The sequence below is a fragment of the Microcaecilia unicolor genome, chromosome 10, assembly GCF_901765095.1.
Source record: "Microcaecilia unicolor chromosome 10, aMicUni1.1, whole genome shotgun sequence".
NCBI classification, from domain to species: domain Eukaryota; kingdom Metazoa; phylum Chordata; class Amphibia; order Gymnophiona; family Siphonopidae; genus Microcaecilia; species Microcaecilia unicolor.
Window position 1 is genome coordinate 219,191,527 of NC_044040.1, and position 24,542 is coordinate 219,216,068.

General features: G+C 42.0%; 1 protein-coding gene across 5 annotated transcripts in view; it reads left to right on the plus strand.

Moving 5' to 3' along the window:
• The window catches only part of DVL3 (dishevelled segment polarity protein 3), a 49,868-nt gene that overhangs the window by 5,361 nt on the left and 19,965 nt on the right, over positions 1 to 24,542 (plus strand). For all 5 annotated transcript variants that reach the window (XM_030216252.1, XM_030216251.1, XM_030216248.1 and 2 more), the window contains exons 3-7: positions 11,148 to 11,266; positions 13,412 to 13,518; positions 19,867 to 20,002; positions 21,923 to 22,016; positions 22,947 to 23,016. In XM_030216252.1, the coding sequence (XP_030072112.1) occupies positions 11,148 to 11,266; positions 13,412 to 13,518; positions 19,867 to 20,002; positions 21,923 to 22,016; positions 22,947 to 23,016 (526 nt within the window). The remainder of the gene's footprint in view (positions 1 to 11,147; positions 11,267 to 13,411; positions 13,519 to 19,866; positions 20,003 to 21,922; positions 22,017 to 22,946; positions 23,017 to 24,542) is intronic.

Below are 24,542 nucleotides of genomic sequence, written 5' to 3' on the forward strand. Positions count from 1 at the left end.
ACCATCGCTTAGTCCTAAACCCACAAAAAAACAACTGCCTGCTGCTTCACAGGCTACTTCACACCTCCGTCCATACCCCTAACTCTGTTTGTCAGCAGTTTCAGGTATTTGGGCTTCATTTGGGATTCTGCCGTCTCTTTTAAATCTCACATTGTTCATTTAGCTAAGACATCTTTTTTCACCTTTCATCAGCTCCAAATTGTGCGTCACTATTTTAGTCGGAAAGATTTCCACACACTGTTGCTTTCTTTTTTTTTACCACACGATTGGATTATTGTAACATTGTTTGCAGGTTTACCTCAATCATCACTGAAAAAATTACAAACGCTCCAAAATACTCCAATTAGGATATTATGCCATGCCAGTTTATTGGATTATTTTACTCCTTTTTTTGAAATAATATCATTGGTTACCCATCAAGCATTTGCATTATTTATAAAAATAGCTAGTCTCATGTTCCATGCCTTTCACTCTGGTCTTCCCAATTACCTTGCCTGCCTCACGATCCCTTATTCTCCTCCTCCTCGTCTTCATTCTCTGAACTGAATGACCATCGTCTGGTCCTCCCCAGTCCAAAAATGGCCCACTACGAATCCATTAGACGCAGTGCTTTTTTCTTTCTTGCTCCGCATGTATGGAATAGCCTCCCCCCCCCCCCCCCCTCATCGTTAAAAAATGTTGTCTGCATTTAAGACCTGGCTTTTTAAACAGGCATTTGAAGGGCCAGACTGAACAGCTGCTTTGAGTCCCCAACAGGGAGTCCTTTCCATATTCTCCCGTTTTTTCTTACTTTCTTCTCGGTGTGTCTGTTTTTTCTTTCTTATCTAATATTGGAGTTCATTTCTTTTTCTTTTTAAAATAAAATTGTTATCCTGTACACTGCTCTGTCAGCTAGAGCAGTCTAGCAAGTTTTAATAAACTATAAACTATTTCTGATCTAGTTCTTTGAATTGGCGCAAGGCAGTACTGGCTGACATGGACATTTCTAAAAAAAAAAGAGGTAAAAGAAAAGCATGGCCAGAACAAGAAAAGCTACAAGCCTTAGACCTTTTAAAATCAGGAAAAATGCAAGCGGAGACATGCAAACACATGGGCATTCGCGAGTCCATTTTATGGGGGTGGATGAATGATGAAGCAAATTTGCATCAAACCACAAGTGATTTTGACGCAGACAAGGGTCTCCAACGAAAACGGCTGAAGCAAGCGATACCCTATTAGCTAAATCTGTGTTCACTTGTTTTACCCAAGAATGAACAGAGGAACACCTATCTCCCGAGAAATAATCAGGGGTCAAGTAGAAAAACTGAAAAAGGACCTAGATCAACAGCGTTGGGCATCAGAAAAGTTGCAATTTCTGGTGAAGTTCGATCAGCTGACACTCAAGCGGCTGATAATTACCCACCAAAGTTAAAAGCTATCATTGATGGAGGTTATGTTCCAGAGTAAATTTACAACTGCAACGAGACAGGACTTTGCCATCACATGCTTCCTGAGCAGACCTTACCCAGTAAATCTGAGGAACAGTTTTCACCACAAAAACTTATAAATGCTAGCATTTTGTTACCGTCACAGTAAAAATGCATGGACAACTGCCAACATTTTTGAGGAGTGGTTTCACAAACTTTTTGTGCCATCCGTGCGTGCACATTTAAGGAAGAAAAAGTTGGAACCTAAAGCACTTTTGCTACTGGACAACTGCCCAGCCCATCCCTCGGAAGAATACCTTATCAGCTGTGATGGGAAAGTTAAGGTTAGTTACCTTCCAAAAAAACACCACCTCCTAGATTCAACCTTTGGACCAAGGTGCCATTTCAACATTCAAGATACATTGTTACAGAAATTTAATAAAACTGATCATTGATGAGAAAATAACCATAACTAAATGTCTGAAAAAAGTAACACTCGCCAGTGTTTTCAATCTGTCAAGAAGGGCACGGGATGTAATAACACTGTCTACGATTGAAAAGTGTTGGGAGAGAAGGTTACATGAAGCATTTGCGTCAGAAACAAGGGAACCGGAAGGTAAGTCAGACTCTGAGGAGAAGACGGAAGCTCTTTGTCAAGAACTGATCAGGCAGTGTCGTATTGAGGACACTATGAAATGGATTCATATTGACGAATGCCCTAGACAATTGCAACGAATGCTTTCAGTTGTCATGCACATACTGAAAATCAGTCTCAGAACAGCAGTGATGAAGACGACTCTTCACCTCCACCACCAAAATGACATTGGCTTTAGCGGTAATAGATACTGTTCTTCAGTGGCTGCAATCTCAAAATGTGGACATGATTCATAGCCTTCATTTTGAGTAGAGAGGTGTGGTAGCCGTGTTAGTCCACTTTTAAAGGTAATCAATAAAACAAAATAAAACATGGAAAAGAAAATAAGATGATACCTTTTTTATTGGACATAACTTAATACATTTCTTGATTAGATTTCGAAGGTTGCCCTTCTTCGTCAGATCGGAAATAAGCAAATGTTGGTAGATGACAGTATATATAAGTGAAACATCAAAACATTTCAGTGACAGTCTAACAGGATGAGGGTGGATAGGTGAGAGACCAGGAGATATGCATGGGAACATCAAAGCATTTCAGTGACAGTCTAACAGGATGAGGGTGGATAGGTGAGAGACCAGGAGATATGCATGGGAACATCAAAGCATTTCAGTGACAGTCTAACAGGATGAGGGTGGATAGGCGAGAGACAAGGAGATATGCATGGGAACATCAAAGCATTTCAGTGACAGTCTAACAGGATGAGGGTGGATAGGTGAGAGACCAGGAGATATGCATGGGAACATCAAAGCATTTCAGTGACAGTCTAACAGGATGAGGGTGGATAGGTGAGAGACCAGGAGATATGCATGGGAACATCAAAGCATTTCAGTGACAGTCTAACAGGATGAGGGTGGATAGGTGAGAGACCAGGAGATATGCATGGGAACATCAAAGCATTTCAGTGACAGTCTAACAGGATGAGGGTGGATAGGTGAGAGACCAGGAGATATGCATGGGAACATCAAAGCATTTCAGTGACAGTCTAACAGGATGAGGGTGGATAGGTGAGAGACCAGGAGATATGCATGGGAACATCAAAGCATTTCAGTGACAGTCTAACAGGATGAGGGTGGATAGGTGAGAGACCAGGAGATATGCATGGGAACATCAAAGCATTTCAGTGACAGTCTAACAGGATGAGGGTGGATAGGTGAGAGACCAGGAGATATGCATGGGAACATCAAAGCATTTCAGTGACAGTCTAACAGGATGAGGGTGGATAGGTGAGAGACCAGGAGATATGCATGGGAACATCAAAGCATTTCAGTGACAGTCTAACAGGATGAGGGTGGATAGGTGAGAGACAGGAAGAGTCGGGTGGATGAGGGACAGGGAGATATGCATGGAGACAGGAGGGTGACAAAGCAGTACAATTTTATGCTTTGTAATGGGCTAGAAAACCCAGATCTTTGTTAAGTCCTGTCTGGTGGGTGTCAAAATATTTAATAATTCTGACTTCAAAGGTCTTGCGTTCCTGTACTGTTTTAAAGTTCTCTTTTAAGATTCTTACCATGAAGTCACTGGTACAGTGTTCTGGTTTTGTAAAGTGCTGCCCCACAGGCGTGATATCTTTATTAGTACTGGCATTTTTCATATGATGTCTATGTAAATTAAATCTCTTCTTTAGCATCTGGCCTGTTTCTCCAATGTAGTAGCCTTCGTTGCATTTTTTACACTGAATGATATATACCACATTGGAAGATGAGCAAGTGAAAGATTCCTTAATGTTGAATATTTTTCCTTTGTGAATGACTGTGGGGTCCTGTGAAATGTTTTGGCATAGCTTGCAGCTGGGTATATTACAGGGAAATGTGCCCTTCTTTTCCTTTTCAGTCTATGTTGGGAGTTTACTTCTGATTAGCTTGTGTTTTAAGTTGGTTGGCTGTTGGAAGGCCAGTACTGGTGGGGATGGGAATATCTCTTTCAGTAATTCATCCTCCTGGAGTAGAGGCTGTAGATCTTTTGTGATTTTTCTTAATTTTTCCAGCTCTGGGTTGTCTGTGGCTTTTTTTTCTTTGTACTGTAGCAGATTTTCCCTGGGTGTTTTGAGGGAGGAGGCAATATTCTTGGAGATTATTTTGGGGTTGTAGCCTTTCTGTTCAAAGGATGCAGTCAGGGTTTCAAGGTGTCAGACTCTGTCCCCTGGGTCAGAGCAGATGCGGTGCTATCTTGTGACTTGGCTGTAAATAATGGATCTTTTTGTATGTGAAGGGTGGAAGCTGAAGTTGTGGAAGTAGCTGCATTTGTCTGTGGGTTTCTTGTATATGGATGTTTGTATATAGACATCGCTGATTGAGACTGTGGTGTCCAAAAAATTGACTTTTTCTGGGGAGTAGTCAATTTTGAATCTGATTGTAAGATGGTATGTATTGAAGAAATTATAAAATTGTTTCAGAGTTTCTTCCCCCTCAGTCCAAATTATAAAAATGTATTTTAGGGGTTTTGTCTGGTATGTATTCAGAAATTTCTCTTCCAGTTCAGCCATAAAGAGGTTGGCATATTGGGGTGCTGTCCTGGTGCCCATCGCAGTGCCCGTTATTTGTAGATAGATATCATTGTTAAAGTGGAAATAGTTGTGAGTTAAAATAAATTTGATTAATTTTGTAATGGTTTCTGGTGAGTATTGATGGTCCAGTGTGGATGTTTTTATGAGCTTCTCACATGCAGCTATGCCATTCACATGGGGAATGTTGCTGTATAGTGATTCTACATCCCAGGGGCGTAGCCAGATGGCTAATTTTGGGTGGGCCTGAGCCCAAGGTGGATGGGCATGGAATTTGTCTCCCCCCCTCCCCGGCTCCACTCTCCACCCTTTCCCACCCACCCGCCTGCCAACCCCAAATATTAAATACTTGAGATGGTAAGGATCTCCAAACCCCACCAGCTGGGCTAATGTCAGCGTCAGCTCGAGGCAAGTGCTGCCTGCCGGCTGCTCTTTGGAAGAGTGCTGGCTGTCCAAGGAGGAGGAAGTCTTAAGTTGGCAAGGTTTAGGGATCCCAGTCAGCCACAGTAACTGCCACAATTTTGGGTGGGCCTGAGTCCAAGATGGGTGGGCTCCGGCCCACCCAGGCCCACCTGTAGCTACGCCACTGCTATATCCATCGTGACCAATACCTGATATGATTGGTCTGCCCGGGTTTCCAGGTTTGTGGATTTTGGGTAGCATGTAGAATGTGTCCACGGAAGGTTGGTTTGCTATGAGTTTCTTCAGATGTGGCTGTACTTGTTTAGGAAATGTTCTGATCAGGTCTTTCAGCTGCTTTGCATAATCCTGTTTGGGATCCTCAGTTAGTTTCCTGTAGTATGTATTGTCTGAGAGCTGTCTGTGCCCTTCTTCAATGTATTTTTTTGTGTCCATAATCACCACTGAGCCTCCTTTGTCTGCGGGTTTGATGATAATGCGTTTATTAGTTTGTAGAGTTCTTATGGCCGCTCTTTCTGGTGGAGTAAGATTGTACAGAATTCTCTTTTGTTTGCTGGAAAGTTGTGATTTTACCCTATGTCTGAAGATTTCCATGTAGTTGTCCAGCTTGTTGTTTTGTCCATCCTGTGGGGTGAAATAAGTGTTCTTTTGTTTAAAACTGTATTCCGGTCTGTTGGGAGTTCCTTTGTTGTGAAAATGTGCCTTCAGGCGCAGTTTTCTAAAGAATTGTTCCAGGTTTGAGTATAATTGAATTTCATCTAGCTTGCTGAATGGGCAAAATTAAAGTCCTTTGGAGAATACAGAGACTTCATGCTGTGATAATTGATGGTTCGAGTGGTTTACTATCCCCATTTGATCTGTATCTCCAATATTGTGATCAGTGGTTTGTCTGCAGGGTCTCTGCAGACTTCCTTGATTTCTTGGTTTGTTTGGGCTCTGATTTTCACATATCTCAGATGTGTATCCAAGTTGCCTGGGAATGTTGGTTCTGCAGTGCTGTTTCTGCTCCACGATAAGCTGTTTTTCTCTCTGTGATTCTGCAGGAGAGAAGACAGCTTTATTTCTTTTTTTGCGGATAGCGATATCCTTCATTTGAAATCGATTATTGAAATTGCAAAACAGAAGAAACTGGAAACATCAAAACAGTCAACTCTGGGCTCATTTACTAAACCGGGATGTTAATTTTAGCCTGTGTTTTCTGTGTTGTGACTACATTCACTTTTAATGTGTAGATATGATATTTAATAAAGTTCATTTGATTTTTTTTCAATGAAAAGTATAGCCTTTTACTGAACTAGAGTGCAAGTGCTGGTTTGGGTAACAGAGACCCGGATATAATGAGGCATATTTTCAAAGCACTTTGGGAGGCTAAGTTCCATAGGTTTCTATGGAACTTTGGGAGGCTAAGTGCTTTGAAAATAAGCCTCAATGTGTACCCCAACGCAGTGTAAAAATTTGGACCCCCTGTCTTCTGCGTTATATCAGGTCTATGGTGTACAATTCAACTTCTCTTACTGATCTGCAAAAGCATTCTCTCATGTCTCCGTACAACCCTCCCCAGGAACGCTGTTCATCAGGGAAGTCACTCTTACCTGTGCTCCCCTCCATTGCTGTTCCTTCAGTCTTGCTGTGTCATTCACCTTGAATAGACTTCTTGAGTCGGTGTGTCATGCACCATCTTTGGTCCAATTCAAATCCAGACTAAAAGCCCATTTTTTGGAGACTGCTTTTAAACTTAACCCCTTATTTGCTTGTTTTTAATACCTATGTTTTAATGATTCCAGTTATAAATAAAACTCTCTAATCTCTTGGTTGTCTTGAGTAGACTGTAAGCTCTATCGAGCAGGGACTCTCTCTTATGTGTTTGAGTACAGTACTGCATATGTCATGTAGCAATTTATAATGGGCATCAATAAATGCCCAGGAGGCGAGTCTCTTCCAGTTGAAAGACGTTTTGGAATGAGGGAACATAGGATGAAGATGAAAGGGGGTAGGCTCTGGAATAAGCTAAATAAATATTTCTTTAAGGGGAGAGTGACAGATTCGTGGAATGGCTTCCCGAGCATAGGTGGTGGACATGAGGACTGTATGTGAATTCAAAAAAGCATGGGACAAGCACAGAAGATCTGAGGATGAGGAAGGGATTGCAGAGCTTTGTAGCTGATGTGAAGGGGCAAAAATTGAGAAAAATAACAGATACATAACAAAAAATACATATAACATTCAACAATTTGCGTTGTTTGAGTGTAAGTTGTATCCCGCCTAGATGAATTGGATAAGTGGAATATAAATTTGATAAATATAAGCCATGTGGTCTTGGTCTGCCATCATTTTCTGTATTTATCTTGCACCTTTACTACTACTACTTATCATTTCTAAAGCGCTACTAGACGTACGCAGCGCTGTACACTTTGAACATGAAGAGACAGTCCCTGCTCGACAGCTTACAATCTAATTAGGACAGACAGAGGAGAACAAACAAGAGACAAGGGAATATTAAAGTGAGGATGATAAAATAAGGGTTCTGAACACGTGAATAAGGGTTAGGAGTTAAAAGCAGCATCAAAAAGGTGGGCTTTTAGCTTAGATTTGAAGATGGCCCGAGATGGAGCTTGACGTACCAGCTCAGGAAGTCTATTCCAGGCATATGGTGCAGCAAGATAAAAGGAACGGAGTCTGAAGTTAGCGGTGGAGGAGAAGGGTGCAGATAAGAGAGATTTACCCAGTGAACAGAGTTCCCGGGGAGGAATGTAGGGAGAGATGAGAGTGGAGAGGTACTGAGGAGCTGCAGAGTGAATGCACTTATAAGTCAATAAGAGGAGTTTGAACTGTATGCAGAAAGTATAGGAAGTCAGTGAAGTGACTTGAGGAGAGGGCTAATATAAGCATAACGACACTGGCGGAATATTAGTTTTGCAGCAGAATTTTGAACAGATTGAAGAGGAGAGAGATGGCTAAGTGGTTGACCTGTGAGAAGCAAGTTGCAATGTAGTCTAAGTGAGAGGTGATAAGAGTGTGGATGAGGGTTCTGGTAGTGTGCTCAGAAAGGAAAGGGCGAATTTTGCTGATATATTATTGTTCCCAGCTCTCAGTCTCGCTAGTTTTCATCTCTTGCCTACCAAACAGCTTTCTGTCTCTTCCATTCCCATTTTCTCCCCTTTCCCTTACTAGACCCTCCAGTCTCTGTTTTTCCTCGTTAACCACTCCGTAGTATTGCCAGTTGGCTCCAGCTTTGTACAGCAGCGTTGATCCAGTCCTGAATTTCTCATTATATATATGGATCTAGAATTATTTTTGTTAGCGAATGCAATTGGGAAGCTAGGTCCCTGTATATGGCGGGGTAAAGTTCACCACTCTCTAGTCCTTTATTTTCCTCCCCTCAACCCTCATCTACTTTTTCTGCCTCTTGTCATCTCTCCAGCTCAGTGTTACTTGCCCTCTTCCCTGGGGAAACTGGGTTATTGGGGAACAGGAGGTCTCCATAGACGAAAGGATAAATCACAGTTCTGCCACCTCCTCAGTTTTAATTGTAAGCTACAAATGAAATGAGTTACTAGCACAAGGGCAATGATATTTGGGATGGCTACAGAGCCTTGGAAGTTTTTTTTGTTTTTTTTTTTAAGCTAATTCAGAGTAACCTTGAGAGCTGCTTTGTCTCCTGCACTGTAGAATGAGTACAAGCACTGGTGCCTGATTTATCCTGTTATCTGTGGAGAAACCCCTTCACAAGTAAGGAGCTTCACTTAATCTGCTTCAAGCACGCTGTTTCGGAATAGTGGACTCTGTGTCCTGTAAATTAAATAAATGATCCAGCCCTGCCGCACTGTTAGCTCTGTGTGAATAGAAATCAAACCCTTTGTTGCTGAGAGATGGTAGTATTTCATTCCCAAAAGCACCTGGAGTGGGGATTTTGCACACAAGCGCATCTGTCTCTACACAGAAAAACCTTGTAACAGTGACCTGTTTAACTTTTGTCTTATATTGTGTTCCCCTGAAGAATTCCTACTGGAACACAGCCATTTGATTATTTTAGCGCCGAACTTCCTTGTTGCCAAAATACTTTGTCAGTGAGTTAGTAGCTAAATTTCTGCTACAGTGGCTGTCTGCTGTTTTCTCCATCCTGCTTTATACCCTTCAGCTGTTCACTCTTGCAGTGTAATATGCTTTTGTCTATTCTGAAATGCAAAGCATTGGAAACTCTCACACGTGCAGGATTCTGATGGCTGCTTCCCAAGTACTTTGAAATGTTTACAGGCACTTAGTGTCTTCTGGCACTGGTTCCTGACTGCTCACCCAAAGCATGTAAGTGGGCACCATCCTGGCCTGTCAGGAAATATTTATGCAGTTGGGGAACTTCAGTGAACTTCAGTGAACTTCTTTGCATGATCTTTCCATATTCCTTCATATCTTGCTGTTGCTCACATACTCACTCCTGATATCTCTCTATACATAAGAATAGTCATACTGGGTCAGACCAATGGTCCATCTAGCCCAGTATCCTGCTTCCAACAGTGGCCAATGCAGTTCACAAGTACCTGGCACAAACCCAAATAGTGGCAACATTCCTGCTACCAATCCCAGGGCAAGCAGTAGCTTCTCCATGTCTGTCTCAATAACAGACTGTGGACTTTTCCTCCAGGAACTTGTCCAAACCTTTTTTAACCCATTATTTTGCATTTCTTTGTAAAACTTGTCTTGTTCTGCTTTTCTTCTCCCCTAGTGGTCTCTGAAGATGTGCCACCTTCCAGGTGCCCTGCAAATGCTGCCTGTTGGCTTACAGAGACCATCGCACTATTTGCACTCAGCTTCTCAGTCCTGAACAAGTTCTCTGTACTGGACTCAGCAGACAGGGACTCTGAAGCTTATTTATAAGATTTTCTATACCACTTTCCCTTCTCTGGAAAATAACAATACCTTTCAAGTATTAAATGTTTGTATCATATCTCCACTGTCCCTCCTCTCCTCTAGGGTATAAATATTCAGGTCTTCCAGTCTCTTCTCATATGGCGCAAGCCCCATGTCATTCTTGTCGCCATCCTTTTTCAGTTCTTCCCCCCTTCCCAGCTATAAAGCCTCTGCTCTAGCCTTGAGTACACTGCTAATGCTCATTTTCTCTCCTTCCCTCCCCACCCTTGCCATCCCATGTGCGCACTTCCCCCTTCAAAGCTCCTTGTGACTCTGGGCAAGTCACTTAACTCTCCTTTGCCCCAGGTACAAATAAGTACCTGTATACAATATGTAAGCCGCATTGAGCCTGCCATGAGTGGGAAAGCGCGGGGTACAAATGTAACAAAAAAAAAAAAGTCATGCACACTCTCCTACGACTTCTATGTGATTCACAGGCACCGTCCACTTCTCTCACTTTCAGGCTAACCCAAGAACGGTCCTCCTCCCACTATTTTGTAAGCTGGCCTGGGCACCCTGTCTCCAATTCCTTTACTTCACCTCGCTGAGGCACACATCTGCACCCAGTTGACTTGACGTCATTGGGATCTTCTGTTGGCTGCTCAGAGAAGTGAATGACTGGGGCTGAGTCCAATGTGCACACCACCCTCCGGCAACTGACAGCCGCCGACCCATTCTGCCACCTGTTATAAACATAGATTGGTTCATGCATGGGGAATGAGATGGCTACTGCCCGATTTGACCTAGTTGGCCTTCTGTGCAGCCCTACTTCAGCTTTGAATAGCAATTGGTGCCAACCTTCCCAAATACCTATTTACAAGTCCTTTTTTTTTTCCAACATCAGAATAGGTGAATTAGTCTCCTAAATGATTTCTATTGTTTTTGGAGTTCCTGCGTTCTAGTATTTTTGTTTCCTTCAGTTCCTTATCCTGTGAAGGATATCGGTTCTGGTTCTGCTGCTGCTTAGGGGCTGCAAAAATTTTCACCACTAGCTGGCATCAGATCTACTTATTTCCCTAGAGCAGTGGTTCTGAACCCAATCCTCAGGACACGCTCAGCCAGTCAGGTTTTCAGGGTATCCACCATGAATATGCATGAGATAGATTTGCATATACCATCTCCTTTGTACTTATATCCTGAAAACTTGGTTGGCTGAGTGTGTCCTGAGGATTGGGTTAAGAACATCTGCGCTAGAGTTGTGGGATCTGTGAAGCTCCGTTCAGGTCATGTTTTCATTTTCTGCGTTTGCTTTTTACAGCTGGTGTCTGCTGAAGGGTCACATTCAGAGGTGGGGTCTGTCTGTGCCGATAACCAGTTAGATCTCCCTCCTATCGAACGGACAGGTGGAATAGGAGACTCCAGGCCTCCTTCTTTCCAGTAAGTATATTAGTTTTGGGCTATTTGTGTTTTGCTGATTTTATTTTTTTTTTTGGGGGGGGGGGGGCAGAGGATGTCTTTTGTTGAACCTAAAGTTACAACGTTCCCTTTTTGTTTTTTGTCATGACTTGCTTGGCATGGAGGGCCCAGTTATATAGATAGATAGATAAATAGAAGTTCCTCCATTTATCAATAATTCTACTAAAAAAAACCAACATTCAACACTTTAAAACATTTTTTTTTTTTTTAAGAAACAACCAGCACACTTACATCATACAGCAAAGTACAACCATTTCATGTCCAACCAACACAAAACAGGGGCGTAGCCAGAACTTGATTTTAGGGAGGGGTGAGGGGGGGACAAGCATTTCCTCTGTTCCCTCCCCCCCTTCCACCCGCTGCCAACCCCATATCCTATCTTTCCTAGTGGGTTGCTCAAATGCTTAAGCCTCAGCAGCCGAAGACATTCTCTGCCAAGTCCAGTGCTACCTGAAGAGCAAGGAAGCGGGCATGCCACTCCAGCCGGGCATTCAGAGCTGGACTTGCATGAACTGAGCATGTGCGGAAGAGCTGGCATCAGTGGCTGCAGCACTGCACTGACTTGTGCTGCTCAGACAGCTTAGGCGGGGGCTCATTCGGTGAATCTCTAGTTGTCAGGGCTTGATACAAGTTGCAATTGTTTTGAGTTTGGTATTTAGGAGCTGAATGTCATGCTTATTGGTTGGATCAATAGTGGTTAGAATTTGAATGTCATCTGTGTGTCATACATGCATGATGAGCACACTATTATCGACAAACAAAAAGCCATGAATCTTTGGTAATGACTTGCAATGATACGGGATATGCTGCAGCCCCACATTGGTGATCTGCAAGGGCCGACTTCTACATGGAATGTTGCTAGTGGAATAGCAACATTCCATGTAGAATCTCAAATAGTAGCAACAGTGGAGGAGTGGCCTAGAGTGGTTAGGGTGGTGGACTTTGGTCCTGAGGAACTGAGTTTGATTCCCACTTCAGGCACAGGCAGCTCCTTGTGACTCTGGGCAAGTCACTTAACCCTCCATTGCCCCATGTAAGCCGCATTGAGCCTGCCATGAGTGGGAAAGCGCAGGGTACAAATGTAACAAAAATAAAATTATGTGTCTGAAAGGTATTAATGTGTGGTCATCAGGGGAGGTCAGTGTGGGCCTGTAGTGGAAGACCCTGCACTGGCACAAAGTACTTCTGGGGCCTCTCTAGAAGAGGTAGAGGAGCAGCACCTGGGGAAGGGAAGGAGGAGAGAAGATGTTGGACCCATGAATGGGGGAGAGGATCCTCTTCTGCCTTGCTGGACCCAATTGCTGCCCCTGTCTAGAGCTTCATAAATAACAGGGACTTAGTTTATTTAAAATTAATATTTTGTTAAAGGTGAAGGGGCGGGAGAGAGAGAAATCCATCCTGCCTATCTGAGCAGGTCAAACAGACTGATGGGGGGAGGACTGACTGACACCTCCATTTGCTGAGAGAGCTTTCCAGGCTTTTCTGAGCTTTGGGAGAGCCGGTAGAAACTGGCACATCACCTGTGTGTGGCTGATTATATCTTGATTGTCTGTGCAAGTGGGGTTCTCCACAATCTGATAACTGGTTTTCCCTGAGAACAAGCATTATTGTTTCTCTGTAATGGACGATCTCTGTGAACAGCAAAATCAGCCAGAGAAAACCATCCTATACAGAACCTATGGGGGGGAGGGGGGGCCTTGTACAATAGTGGCTGGGCAGAAAATACCACACATATGAGGAAAAGTCTTATAGGACTTATGGTACCATCAGATGAAATTGTATATTTGTGTGACTGATTATCCTACTGCCATCAATGGAGAACACCCATTACAGGTAAGCAACCTCCTGATATTGAAGGCAGCAATTCATAACTGAGAGAGAAACCCGGGTCTTTTTCTTAGCAGTGCACTGCATTAGCTATTAGCCTTCAGGCTGGCCATTTTCAGTTTCTTTATACAATTTCATTTTAATATTGCAGTTTGACTCTACAGAGGATTATTTTGAGGCTGTCTTGTAGAGTTTGCCTACCTTGCTGTTTAGTTACCCGTGTGGGTCTGTTTTATGTTGGTACTGATTTTTGTCTTGGTTTTTGTGTGTTGCTATCAGCCCAAATACCGGTGGGAGCCAAGAGAACCTGGACAATGAGACTGAGATGGATTCTGTGGTCTCTGCACAGCGAGAAATACTTTGTCGCAAAGAGAGACCTGAACGCGGTGAGTTAACGGTCTACTTGTGAGTGAGGAGGTAGAAAAACTGACAGAGCCTAACGGCCTGGACATAGGTGTTCTGTAAGTTAGGTACAGGAGGACACACTGAAGCAGCCTGAGGAGAATCGGGAGCTCCTCCCTTCTCTTAGTGAGCTCCTCTCGTTTCTGCCTAACAGAAAAGGCCCTGTACAGTGGAAAAAGTGTCGCTTACTAGATTAAAATAACCAGAGATTTGGAAGTTTCTATTATTATGAAATAAAGAGAAATAAAACAAGACAGAGACAAGAAAATAAGATGATACCTATTGGACTAACTTAATACATTTTATTGCTGAGTTTTCGAAGGTAACCCTTCTTTGGATCAGAAATTAAGAAAGGTATCATCTTATTTTGTTTTCTCTGTCTTGTTATTTATTTATTTGTTTAATTTTTGTTACATTTGTACCCCGCGCTTTGTTACTCATGGCAGGCTTAATGCGGCTTACATGGGGCAATGGAGGGTTAAGTGACTTGCCCAGAGTCACAAGGAGCTGCCTGTGCCTGAAGTGGGAATCTAACTCAGTTCCTCAGTTCCCCAGGACCAAAGTCCACCACCCTAGCCACTAGGCCACTCCTGCTAACACAGCTACCCTATTATTATGGGAAATGATTAAAAACAATGTGGGTATAAAACAGGAGAATAAGATTTAAAAGCGGCTTTGAAAAAAAGTGTGGCTTTCCATAGGAGCCAACTTTTCAAAATTATTGGGGGTGCTAAGCCCAATGGAAATTACCCCTCCGTGGACACATACAAGGAATTTTCTCAATATTGGGGGTGCTCAAGCACCCACAGCACCCACAGAGTCGGCTCCAATGATTTGAATAGCGCTAGAGAGGGAGCATGATTCAGGGCCTAATGTAACTGGGGCCCTGCACTGCAGAAAATGAGCCCCATCAGGCCTCTGGAGTTTTCCTTGGGCTCAGCTCTCCAGGGCCTGTAATCGGGTTCTGGGACTTGTGCCAGCTAAAGTGTGGATGGCTTGTATCAAGACTGCACGCCATTGCATTTCCTGGCAGCTGGAGGGCTTTGGGCCTTGTCAGTTGTGGGTGCTTTCTCTAATTTCTCTGGAGGTTAGGGATGCGAAAATGCTGCCCAGTTCCTTCTCCCTTCCCTACATCCTAATGCAGTGTAGCTACATTACCCAGCATCCTTCAGGGCCAGTTGGATGGGGCTTGATGTGGAGATGGTCCACTCCAGCATTTGGAAGAAAAGGAGTCAGCAACTGCTTTCTGGCAAGTATTGTGAGTGTGAACCTCAGGAGACACAGTCAACCTGGTCAGGGACCCTTGAGATGCCTACGAAATGCCATCTGGTGAGAGAGTAGACTCAGGGATTGCTAGGGACAAAATGAGGAAAACAAATATTATATAATTAAGATGTGAATATTTAGTAGCCCAGTGAGCCAGAAATTTCTAATGAATTTTACCTGAATAGCCAGTGGCAACTTATAAGGTTTGTCTATCTTTTTGCTTTTAAGTTGTGCTTTATTTAGGTTCATGTTAGTAACATGCTGAATATAAATCATTATTAAATTAATTCCCCTTGATTATACTCAGATTTAACCAAATAAAGATTACATGTAGAAAGAAATGGTCTGGAATGCTTCCCATTAAATTTTATGCAGCTGTAACCCAAATGCTGAAGGACGGAGAATTTAAAGCACCACTTTGTCATTCTAAGTTAACTGGACATAGGGCCACTTTAACCGTGAGACAAGTTTGGGGGTGGGGGGTGGGGAGGCCAAAGGTATCTGTGATCAAAGCAAACCAATAGATACCGACAGCCATACAAATTAAAAAACCATAAGCACACATTTTACCTGCTGGGAACATGGGCAAATTGTCCATTACCTGGGGAAACGACTTCAGGAAATTATATAAAGCAAGCAGTTTTTAAAAGTATGTTGTCCAGTTAAGCATTTTTATAGGATCGTTGTGGGAGGGGTAGTGGTAGGATGATCATGATGAGTATGTCAAAGTCTTGAGGTGGGGAGCAAAGGGTCTGAAAGTTAAAGGAGGGGGACCTACATCTTAGGGTGGACTCGGGGCTCCCATTGCCTCTCCTGACTAGACAGATTTTTAAATACTGACCTGTAGATGATCAAATTTTTCTGTCATTTATTAAGAGGCAGTACCTAAACCAGCATAAGTAAAGCATGCTGACAATGGGAAATAGAGGCTGAGTAAAGAAGCACGCTAGCGGTACGTTTGCAAAAGTAAGTTAGAAAATCAGTAACCACAAGTACAGTGGGAAATTGCATTTTTTAAAATTAGTGCAGACAAAGAGCTGGCCAAATACACTAAAAGGTGAAAGCAGTAGGCAATTTATTGAGAACAGAAGAGATAAGCAGCACCTGACATGGCCACATTCAGCCTATTTTCACCTATGTTAGGCTGCATGACTGTTAAGTAAACATAATTCAAAGTCATATTATAAGAATGTAAAATCACATACAACATAATGCAAGTAGTAAATTTTAACTCCCCCCCCCCCCCCCAAAAAAAAAAAAAAAAAAAAAACCCCAGAGAAAATATTTCTTCTCAAAATGTAATTAAACTCTGGATTTTGTTGCCAGAGAATGTAGTAAAAGCAGTTAGCTTAGCAGGGTTTAAAAAAGTATTAGATAATTTTCTAATATGGACTTTGGAAAATCCACTGCTTATTTCTAGGATAAGCAGCATAAAGTCTGTTTTACTGTTTTGGGATCTTGCCAGGTACCTGGATTGGCAACTGTTGGAAACAGGATACTGGGCTTGATGGACCTTCGGTCTGTCCCAGTATGACTACGCTTATGTTCTTATGTTCCTAAATAATATCTTAAAAGCAGAAATGTAAGACAAACATAAGTAGTAAATGTTAGCAACACTTCTGATATAAAAACATATAAATAAAACACTAAAAACCTCAGTAACCTTATAATGCTCCATGTGAGCTACAGTGTCACATAGGTGAATCTCTTCATAAAGGCGGTTACATAAGTATATAAGTATTGCCATACTGGGAAAGACCAAAGGTCCATCAAGCCCAGCATCCTGTTTCCAACAGTGGCCAATCCAGGTCACAAATACCTGGCACATCCCAAAAAAGTACAACACATTTTATACTGCTTATCCCAGCAATTGTGGATTTTCCCCAAGTCCATTTAATAATGGTCTATAGACTTTTCCTTTAGGAAGCCGTCCAAACCTTTTTTAAACTCCGCTAAGCTAACAGCCTTTACCACATTCTCTGGCAACGAATTCCAGAGTTTAATTACATGTTGCGTGAAGAAAAATTTTCTCCAGTTTGTTTTAAATTCAGTACATTGTAGCTTCATTGCATGCCCCCTAGTCGTAGTATTTTTGGAAAGCGTAAACAGACGCTTCACATCTACCCGTTCCACTCCACTCGTTATTATATAGACCTCTATCATATCGTCTCTCAGCCGCCTTTTCTTCAAGCTGAAGAGCCCTAGCCGCTTTAGCCTTTCCTCATAGGGAAGTCATCCCATCCCCTTTATCATTTTCGTCGCCCTTCTCTGCACCTTTTCTAATTCCACTATATCGTTTTTGAGATGCGGCGACCAGAATTGAACACAATATTCGAGGTGTGGTCGCACCATGGAGTGATACAAAGGCATTATAACATCCTCATTTTTGTTTTCCATTCCTTTCCTAATAATACCTACCATTCTATTTGCTTTCTTAGCCGCAGCAGCACACTGAGCAGAAGGTTTCAACGTATCATCAACGACGACACCTAGATCCCTTTCTTGGTCCATCACTCGTAACGTGGAACCTTGCATGACGTAGCTATAATTCGGTTTCCTCTTTCCCACATGCATCACTTTGCACTTGCTCACATTAAACGTCATCTGCCATTTAGACGCCCAGTCTCCCAATCTCGTAAGGTCCTCTTGTAATTTTTCACAATCCTCTTCTATTTGACTTTGAATAACTGTGTCATCAGCAAATTTAATTACCTCACTAGTTGCTCCCATCTCTAGGTCATTTGTAAGTATGTTAAAAAGCAGCGGTCCCAGCACAGACCCCTAGGGAACCCCATAAATAAAAAGCTGGTTATCATAAGTGGTTCTTATAAAAAGACACTTAGATCTGATTCATTATTCAGACCAGGCCATGTGTCTGTATTGTATCTGAAAATAAACCTTTGTTCTTTATAAGAGAATCTTATCAACATTACGTCCTCTCCATGGATTCTGAATTCTTAAGACCAGAAATCTAAAATCTTCAAACTTGTGATTGTGGGTGACATGTTCTGCTACTGGTTTCTCTGTCCCCTTTCTCTTAATAGCACTTTTGTGTTCAATGCCCTTTTAGTTCTTTAAATATATATAAACTGCATATACTACGTTCTGAGTTTTACAATTGGAAAACTGTCATAGTTCGTGACGGTCTCCAGTAACCGGATGGATAAAGGTTCCTGTTTTTAAATTAACATGATGTACAGAACAACTGTGGTGGGGTAATGTCTAGTGATGGTGTCCTTCAATGGTGCTTCCGGAGGAGTGGAAGAGCAGAATGCTAAAATATTCTTAAGATTTTTGTATCTTTTGAAAGCGGCCATGTTTCCTGAGTATTTTTTTTTTTTTTGGGTTGAAAATTATGTTTCAACAGTTTTTTATTGATGAGGTCACATGGTATACAATTCCATCTCAGTCAATATAAATCGTATAACAGCAAAGTCTAGTACATATTACTAAACCTGAAATGTCCATCATCAATGTTTTCCAAACTTTTCTCCCCTATCCCTTCCTTCTTGTCTTCTCCTATATCTATAATGTGTACATGTATATTTACTGTGCAGTTGCATAACTATTAACAATAAACTTTTATATGAAACTCCAATATTTATAACTCGTGTTTTACTCAGTGTATTATCCCAACAGTATTTACTGGTGGGTCCTCTTAATATGCTCCTTCAAAGGATTGTTCTCCTATCTAATAATACACATGTCCCTCTATTATGCATTGAACATTACCCTTCCCCCTCTACTCGCTTAAAATGTTCTCTACACATCATGGTTAGTTACCTCTACCTCTGCACATGCTATTCCTACCAGAGTGTAAAATATTGGTCTTGCTTCTTTTGGCACTGTGCTCCTCTTATAATAGGGGCAGATTATTGAGCACTGCACTTCTTGCTTTATGTGAGATACTGTGTAAATATCTGTTCCAAATTGAGTTTCCTGAGTATTTTAATGGTATCATAGGACAAATAGTTACACAGCAGAGTGCAAATCACTTTGTCATTATGTTTTTTGGGGAGTTTAGATCGATGAAAGGACTTTTTATCCTAACATAAATCTCTTCAATCCTCCTTTTATATCCTTCTCAGGGTATCCTCTTTCTCTAAACTTAGTCTCCATGATTTTGTTTTGTTTGATAAGATCTCTGACAACCGTGCTGGTTCCAGTCGTGTGTGTGTGTATGTGTGTGTGTATATATATATATATATATATGTATGTGTGTGTGTGTGTATATATTTTTATTTTATTTTTGTTACATTTGTACCCCGCGCTTTCCCACTCATGGCAGGCTCAATGCGGTTTACATATTGTATACAGGTACTTATTTGTACCTGGGGCAATGGAGGGTTAAGTGACTTGCCCAGAGTCACAAGGAGCTGCCTGTGCCGGGATTCAAACTCAGTTCCTCAGTTCCCCAGGACCAACGTCCACCACCCTAACCACTAGGCCACTCCTAGTGGTTATAAATAAATAAATATATATATATATATATGCATATGCATAAAAATATCAGTATAATATCTAGCATTAAAGGGGAATTATAGCTGGATCACTCTTCAAATGCTTCTGTATACAGGTACGTTATTAATGGCAACTCCTTTCACTTGTAAAAAAAAAATACTTATTAATACCAAATCTTTATCACAAATTCTGCCAGGGTATAAAGTAATTGCAACTTGCCTGTAGACACTTCTGGTTGTTGCAATTTAGTCTCAATCTCAAGAACCCATCCCGTTGTGCCAATACAAGGTATAAGTCACGCGACCCCATCACAAGTAAGCGGTTTCTCTTTCTGTGGTGCTGGTTAATGAAACTGTATTTTCTTATAACGAGGTTTGAAAATGTGAATACTAACTAATTGAATTTGTAAGAACAAGCTAGAAACAGCAGTTGTCATTCAGGTTAGTTCTTTGAGTACAAGAAGCTGAGCGGAAGTAGATGAAATACCTACTGCACCTGAATGTAATTCACCCTGAGCTACTACTGAAAAGGCAGGACCTTAATCCAAATCAAAATGCTGAGATTACCTTAGTAACTGGAGCTTGAATTTCTTTCTCTTTTTTTAGCCCCCCGAGTGAATGGCACAACCAAATTGGAACGGAGACATGACATGGGCGTGTACAAGAGCTCCTCCACCCTTATGAGCAGTGAGCTAGAGATCACCAGCTTCTTTGATTCCGACGAGGACGACTCTACCAGTAGGTAGGAGACTTTGTTAGGGTTCATATTTGTGTTTTGAAAGCAGTATTTCTTTTATTTATTTATTTATTGCATTTGTATCCCACATTTTCCCACCTATTTGTGGGCTCAGTGTGGCTTACAATACATTGTGAATGATGGAAATACAATTTGTTACAGTACGATTATGGGTTACATTGTGAAGAGTTATGGGAAGACAAAGTCAAAGTCAAAACATCATTTGGGGAATTGTGCTGTTGGTGTTCTAGTCCTAAATAGCTCACAAGTACCTGCTGTTATCACTCATTGGGAGGTTGAGCTTGAGTCTCGGAAACCTTGGTAGACATCCCATCACTGCAGATGTGGAAGTGGATGAGGGTCAGACACGCAGCTTTTTCTGTAGCTGTTCCAGTTGCCGGTATTTGTTAGTACCTAGGGCTGTACCGAATATTCGTATTCCATTTGATAGTCCCTGAATAGTGATTTAAATTCAAATGCGAATAATCGGGGGCTCTACTGAAATAAACACTTGATCTCTGATTTCACATTCCTTCTTTTATTATTTCTTTTGTTAAAGCTCAATGTCCATTATTCATATGTGGCCAGATAGTAAAATATGCGTTCAGTTCTCTTTGGACCTCTTTTATCAAGACATGGTAGTGGCACCTCGCAGCAATGCCGACGGAGCCCGTTCAAAATGAATAGGCTTTGTCGGCATTACCGAACCAGGAGCCGCTAGTGCTGGATTGATAAGAGGTCCTTTTGTTACCCAAAGACATAAGATAGTTGTAGATTATCCACCTACTTTTTAGTAAAATAAAATATGGCTCTCTTTATGTTTGGATTAACTAATTTGCTGCTGCTTATGCTTGTTTTAATCAGATAAGATTACTAGCGTAAATAGTACGAAGGATTATTTAATTGGAGGTTGGACAGGGAATTTTGATTTATGCTCAAGCGTTACATTTTTATTTGATGAGATGGATGTTAAAGCATATTTCATGCAGTGCATTGATTATTATGCTAATAGTTCTGTGGAATTACTTTCTAATGTTTGCTGTTCATGATTTTACTGTGAAATTGGCAGTGGCAAAAACCTATTTGTGAGCATTCATCCCGTATAGTGATAGCAAGTCATATCATTGAAAGTGCACACAGAGTATTGATGGGGTGCTATTACACCCTGGATAGGTTGCAAAAGATTTTTGGGTATGGCTTGAGATTATGTTGGAGACAGTGTGGGGAGTGAGTGAAATTTAAACATATCTGGTGGGAGTGTGCTTTAAATATAAGTATACTGGAAGCAGGTGACGGCTGTGTTAGAGCAGATGGAGGCAGGAGACATGGAAGTGGCTGTGCTCAATAAGGGGGTGGAGGATATCAAGGGGGCCCAAGATAAACTGTTGCTGAGATATGCTGCAGCCAGGAAGCAAAATGACTGACATACCCCCTCTCAGGAGAGTAACAGAGAAAATCTCCCGGTATTGCTGGATGTATAAGCCGTCTGCACTCAGATGTAGGGGGAAGCATATTATGAGACGAGAGAGCCTGTTAAAGGAGATGGGAATGGGTTTAATTGAAGATCTTGAGAGGAGGGATGATTCGGGAGGGCAGGGGGTATTATTGACATTGTACCCGTTTTGAGGGGAGGTGTGGGAGGGAGGTGGGGTATACTCCATTGAAAATTACTGTGTTAAACTTTGAAAATTGAGTTTAAAAAAACCCAGTATCTCCACCTCCATCTGCTGGTCAAGAAGGGACACAACACATTGGTTTGGAGTGGTCTAGTAGGCCTCAAGGGAAGGAAACTAACAGGTATGAAAAAATGTCTCCATTATTTATAATGGTACATGTGGAGCGTCTGGGTCCGATTTAATAACTCAGTTGACCCACAATCATTGTGCATCTTACAGGCTTTACTCTGCATTTTTCTTTTGCTTCTAGGTTCAGCAGTTCAACAGGACAAAGCAGCACCTCCCACCTAATGCGAAGGCATAAGAGACGCCGGCGAAAAACAAAAGAACCACGCATTGAACGGGTATGGCAAGAGAAAGAGGAATAGCTTTCAACCAGATGAATGGGACTTAACCAGAAATAGCAGCCAGTGCTGGTTAAGCAGATATCTTGTAGTGATTTGGTTATCATGATATATTTGTACTAATTTGGTAGACGTTTTGCAATTGAGAAATTACTAAAAATTGTTTTGAAGATAAGTCCACTGATTAGAGTTCTCCATTGGGGAGAGGGTGGTCTAACAGGGTATGATGGGGCTAAAGAGGGTATGTAATTGTTGAAAAATAGTGAACTATTCATGTTGATTGATACTTATTTTTGTACTGCACTTGAAATTCAGTAAAATTGTTTTAGTTTTAAACAAGACAAAATAAAAACAGCAAAAAGTGAAAAAGTTTTCCAGTGCTTGCTCCTCCCGAGATGAACTAAAATTGGTTCTTTTTATCAGAGAGATTCAGGTTGCAGTTCAAATTCATAAGTACATAAGTAATGCCATACTGGGAAAAGACCAAGGGTCCATCGAGCCCAGCATCCTGTCCCCGACAGCGGCCAATCCAGGCCAAGGGCACCTGGCGAGCTTCTCAAACGTACAAACATTCTATACATGTTATTCCTGGAATTGTGGATTTTTCCCAAGTCCATTTAGTAGTGGTTTATGGACTTGTCCTTTAGGAAACCGTCCAACCCCTTTTTAAACTCTGCTAAGCTAACCACCTTCACCACATTCTCTGGCAACGAATTCCAGAGTTTAATTATGCATTGGGTGAAGAAACATTTTCTCCGATTTGTTTTAAATTTACTACACTGTAATTTCATCGCATGCCCCCTAGTCCTAGTATTTTTGGAAAGTGTGAACAGACGCTTCACATCCACCTGTTCCACTCCACTCATTATTTTATATACCTCTATCATGTCTCCCCTCAGCCGTCTCTTCTGTTTGTTCTTTTTATTGCAGTCATCATCATTCAGCAGCATTACCGATTCAACCATGTCTCTCAACATTATCACAGTCACTTTAAACATGGGTGAGTATCAGTCTGTCCTCTTAATTGGTTTGTGGTGTGGACATGAGATTTCATCTGATAGTCATTGTGGAGATGAAGACTGCATCACGTGGGACAAGCACATAGATGTAAGGGAAAGGAAGGCATAGTAGGTGGCATGGGTGGGCAGACTGGATAGGCCATATGGTCTTTATCTGCCTTCATGTTTCTCTGTTTTAAGTGTAGGGGAAAGGGGTTCCTCCTCCATGTGTCCCATCCAGAGTTCCCTCTAATTATTATGTGGGGAGGGTTGTCTTCTACCCCTGGCTTCCTCCCCAGTTACCCTTCTAACGTATCACTGCCAGCGGTCACTGATGCAACCAGGGAGTCAAGCTTTATCTTTCTGTCTTTCCTTCATTTGCCATCTCTCTACTCACTCCTCCTGTTTCATCACTTAACATTTCCTTCACGAACCCTTAGTTTTTCTCTGTTTATCCTTTAGATCCCTACTTTTTACTTCTTTCTCTAGAATCTGCCCTTCGTTTCTTTTGTACATTTTTTTTTATTTTATTTTTGTTACATTTGTACCCTGCACTTTCCCACTCATGGCAGGCTCAATGCGGCTTACATGGGGCAATGGAGGGTTAGGTGACTTGCCCAGAGTCACAAGGAGCTGCCTGTGCCTGAAGTGGGAATTGAACTCAGTTCCTCAGGACCAAAGTCCACCACCCTAACCACTAGGCCACTCCTCCACTGTTGCTACTATTGGAGATTCTACATGGAATGTTGCTATTCCACTAGCAACATTCCATGTAGAAGTCGGCCCTTGCAGATCACCAATGTGGCCGCGCAGGCTTCTGAAACAGAAGCCTACGCAGCCTTCTACATGGAATGTTGGTAGTGGAATAGCAACATTCCATGTAGAATCTCCAATAGTATCTATTTTATTTTTGTTACATTTGTACCCTGCACTTTCCCACTCATGGCAGGCTCAATGCGGCTTACATGGGGCAATGGAGGGTTAAGTGACTTGCCCAGAGTCACAAGGAGCTGTCTGTGCCTGAAGTGGGAATTGAACTCAGTTCCTCAGTTCCCCAGGACCAAAGTCCACCACCCTAACCACTAGGCCACTCCTCCACTGTTGCTACTATTGGAGATTCTACATGGAATGTTGTTATTCCACTAGCAACATTCCATGTAGAAGTCGGCCCTTGCAGATCACCAATGTGGCCGCGCAGGCTTCTGCTTCTGTGAGTCTGATGTCCTGCACGTCAGACTCACAGAAACAGAAGCCTGCGCAGCCTTCTACATGGAATGTTGCTAGTGGAATAGCAACATTCCATGTAGAATCTCCAATAGTAGCAACGTTCCATGTAGAATCTCTAATAGTAGCAACGTTCCATGTAGAATCTCCAATAGTATCTATTTTATTTTTGTTACATTTGTACCCTGCGCTTTCCCACTCATGGCAGGCTCAATGCGGCTTACATGGGGCAATGGAGGGTTAAGTGACTTGCCCAGAGTCACAAGGAGCTGTCTGTGCCTGAAGTGGGAATTGAACTCAGTTC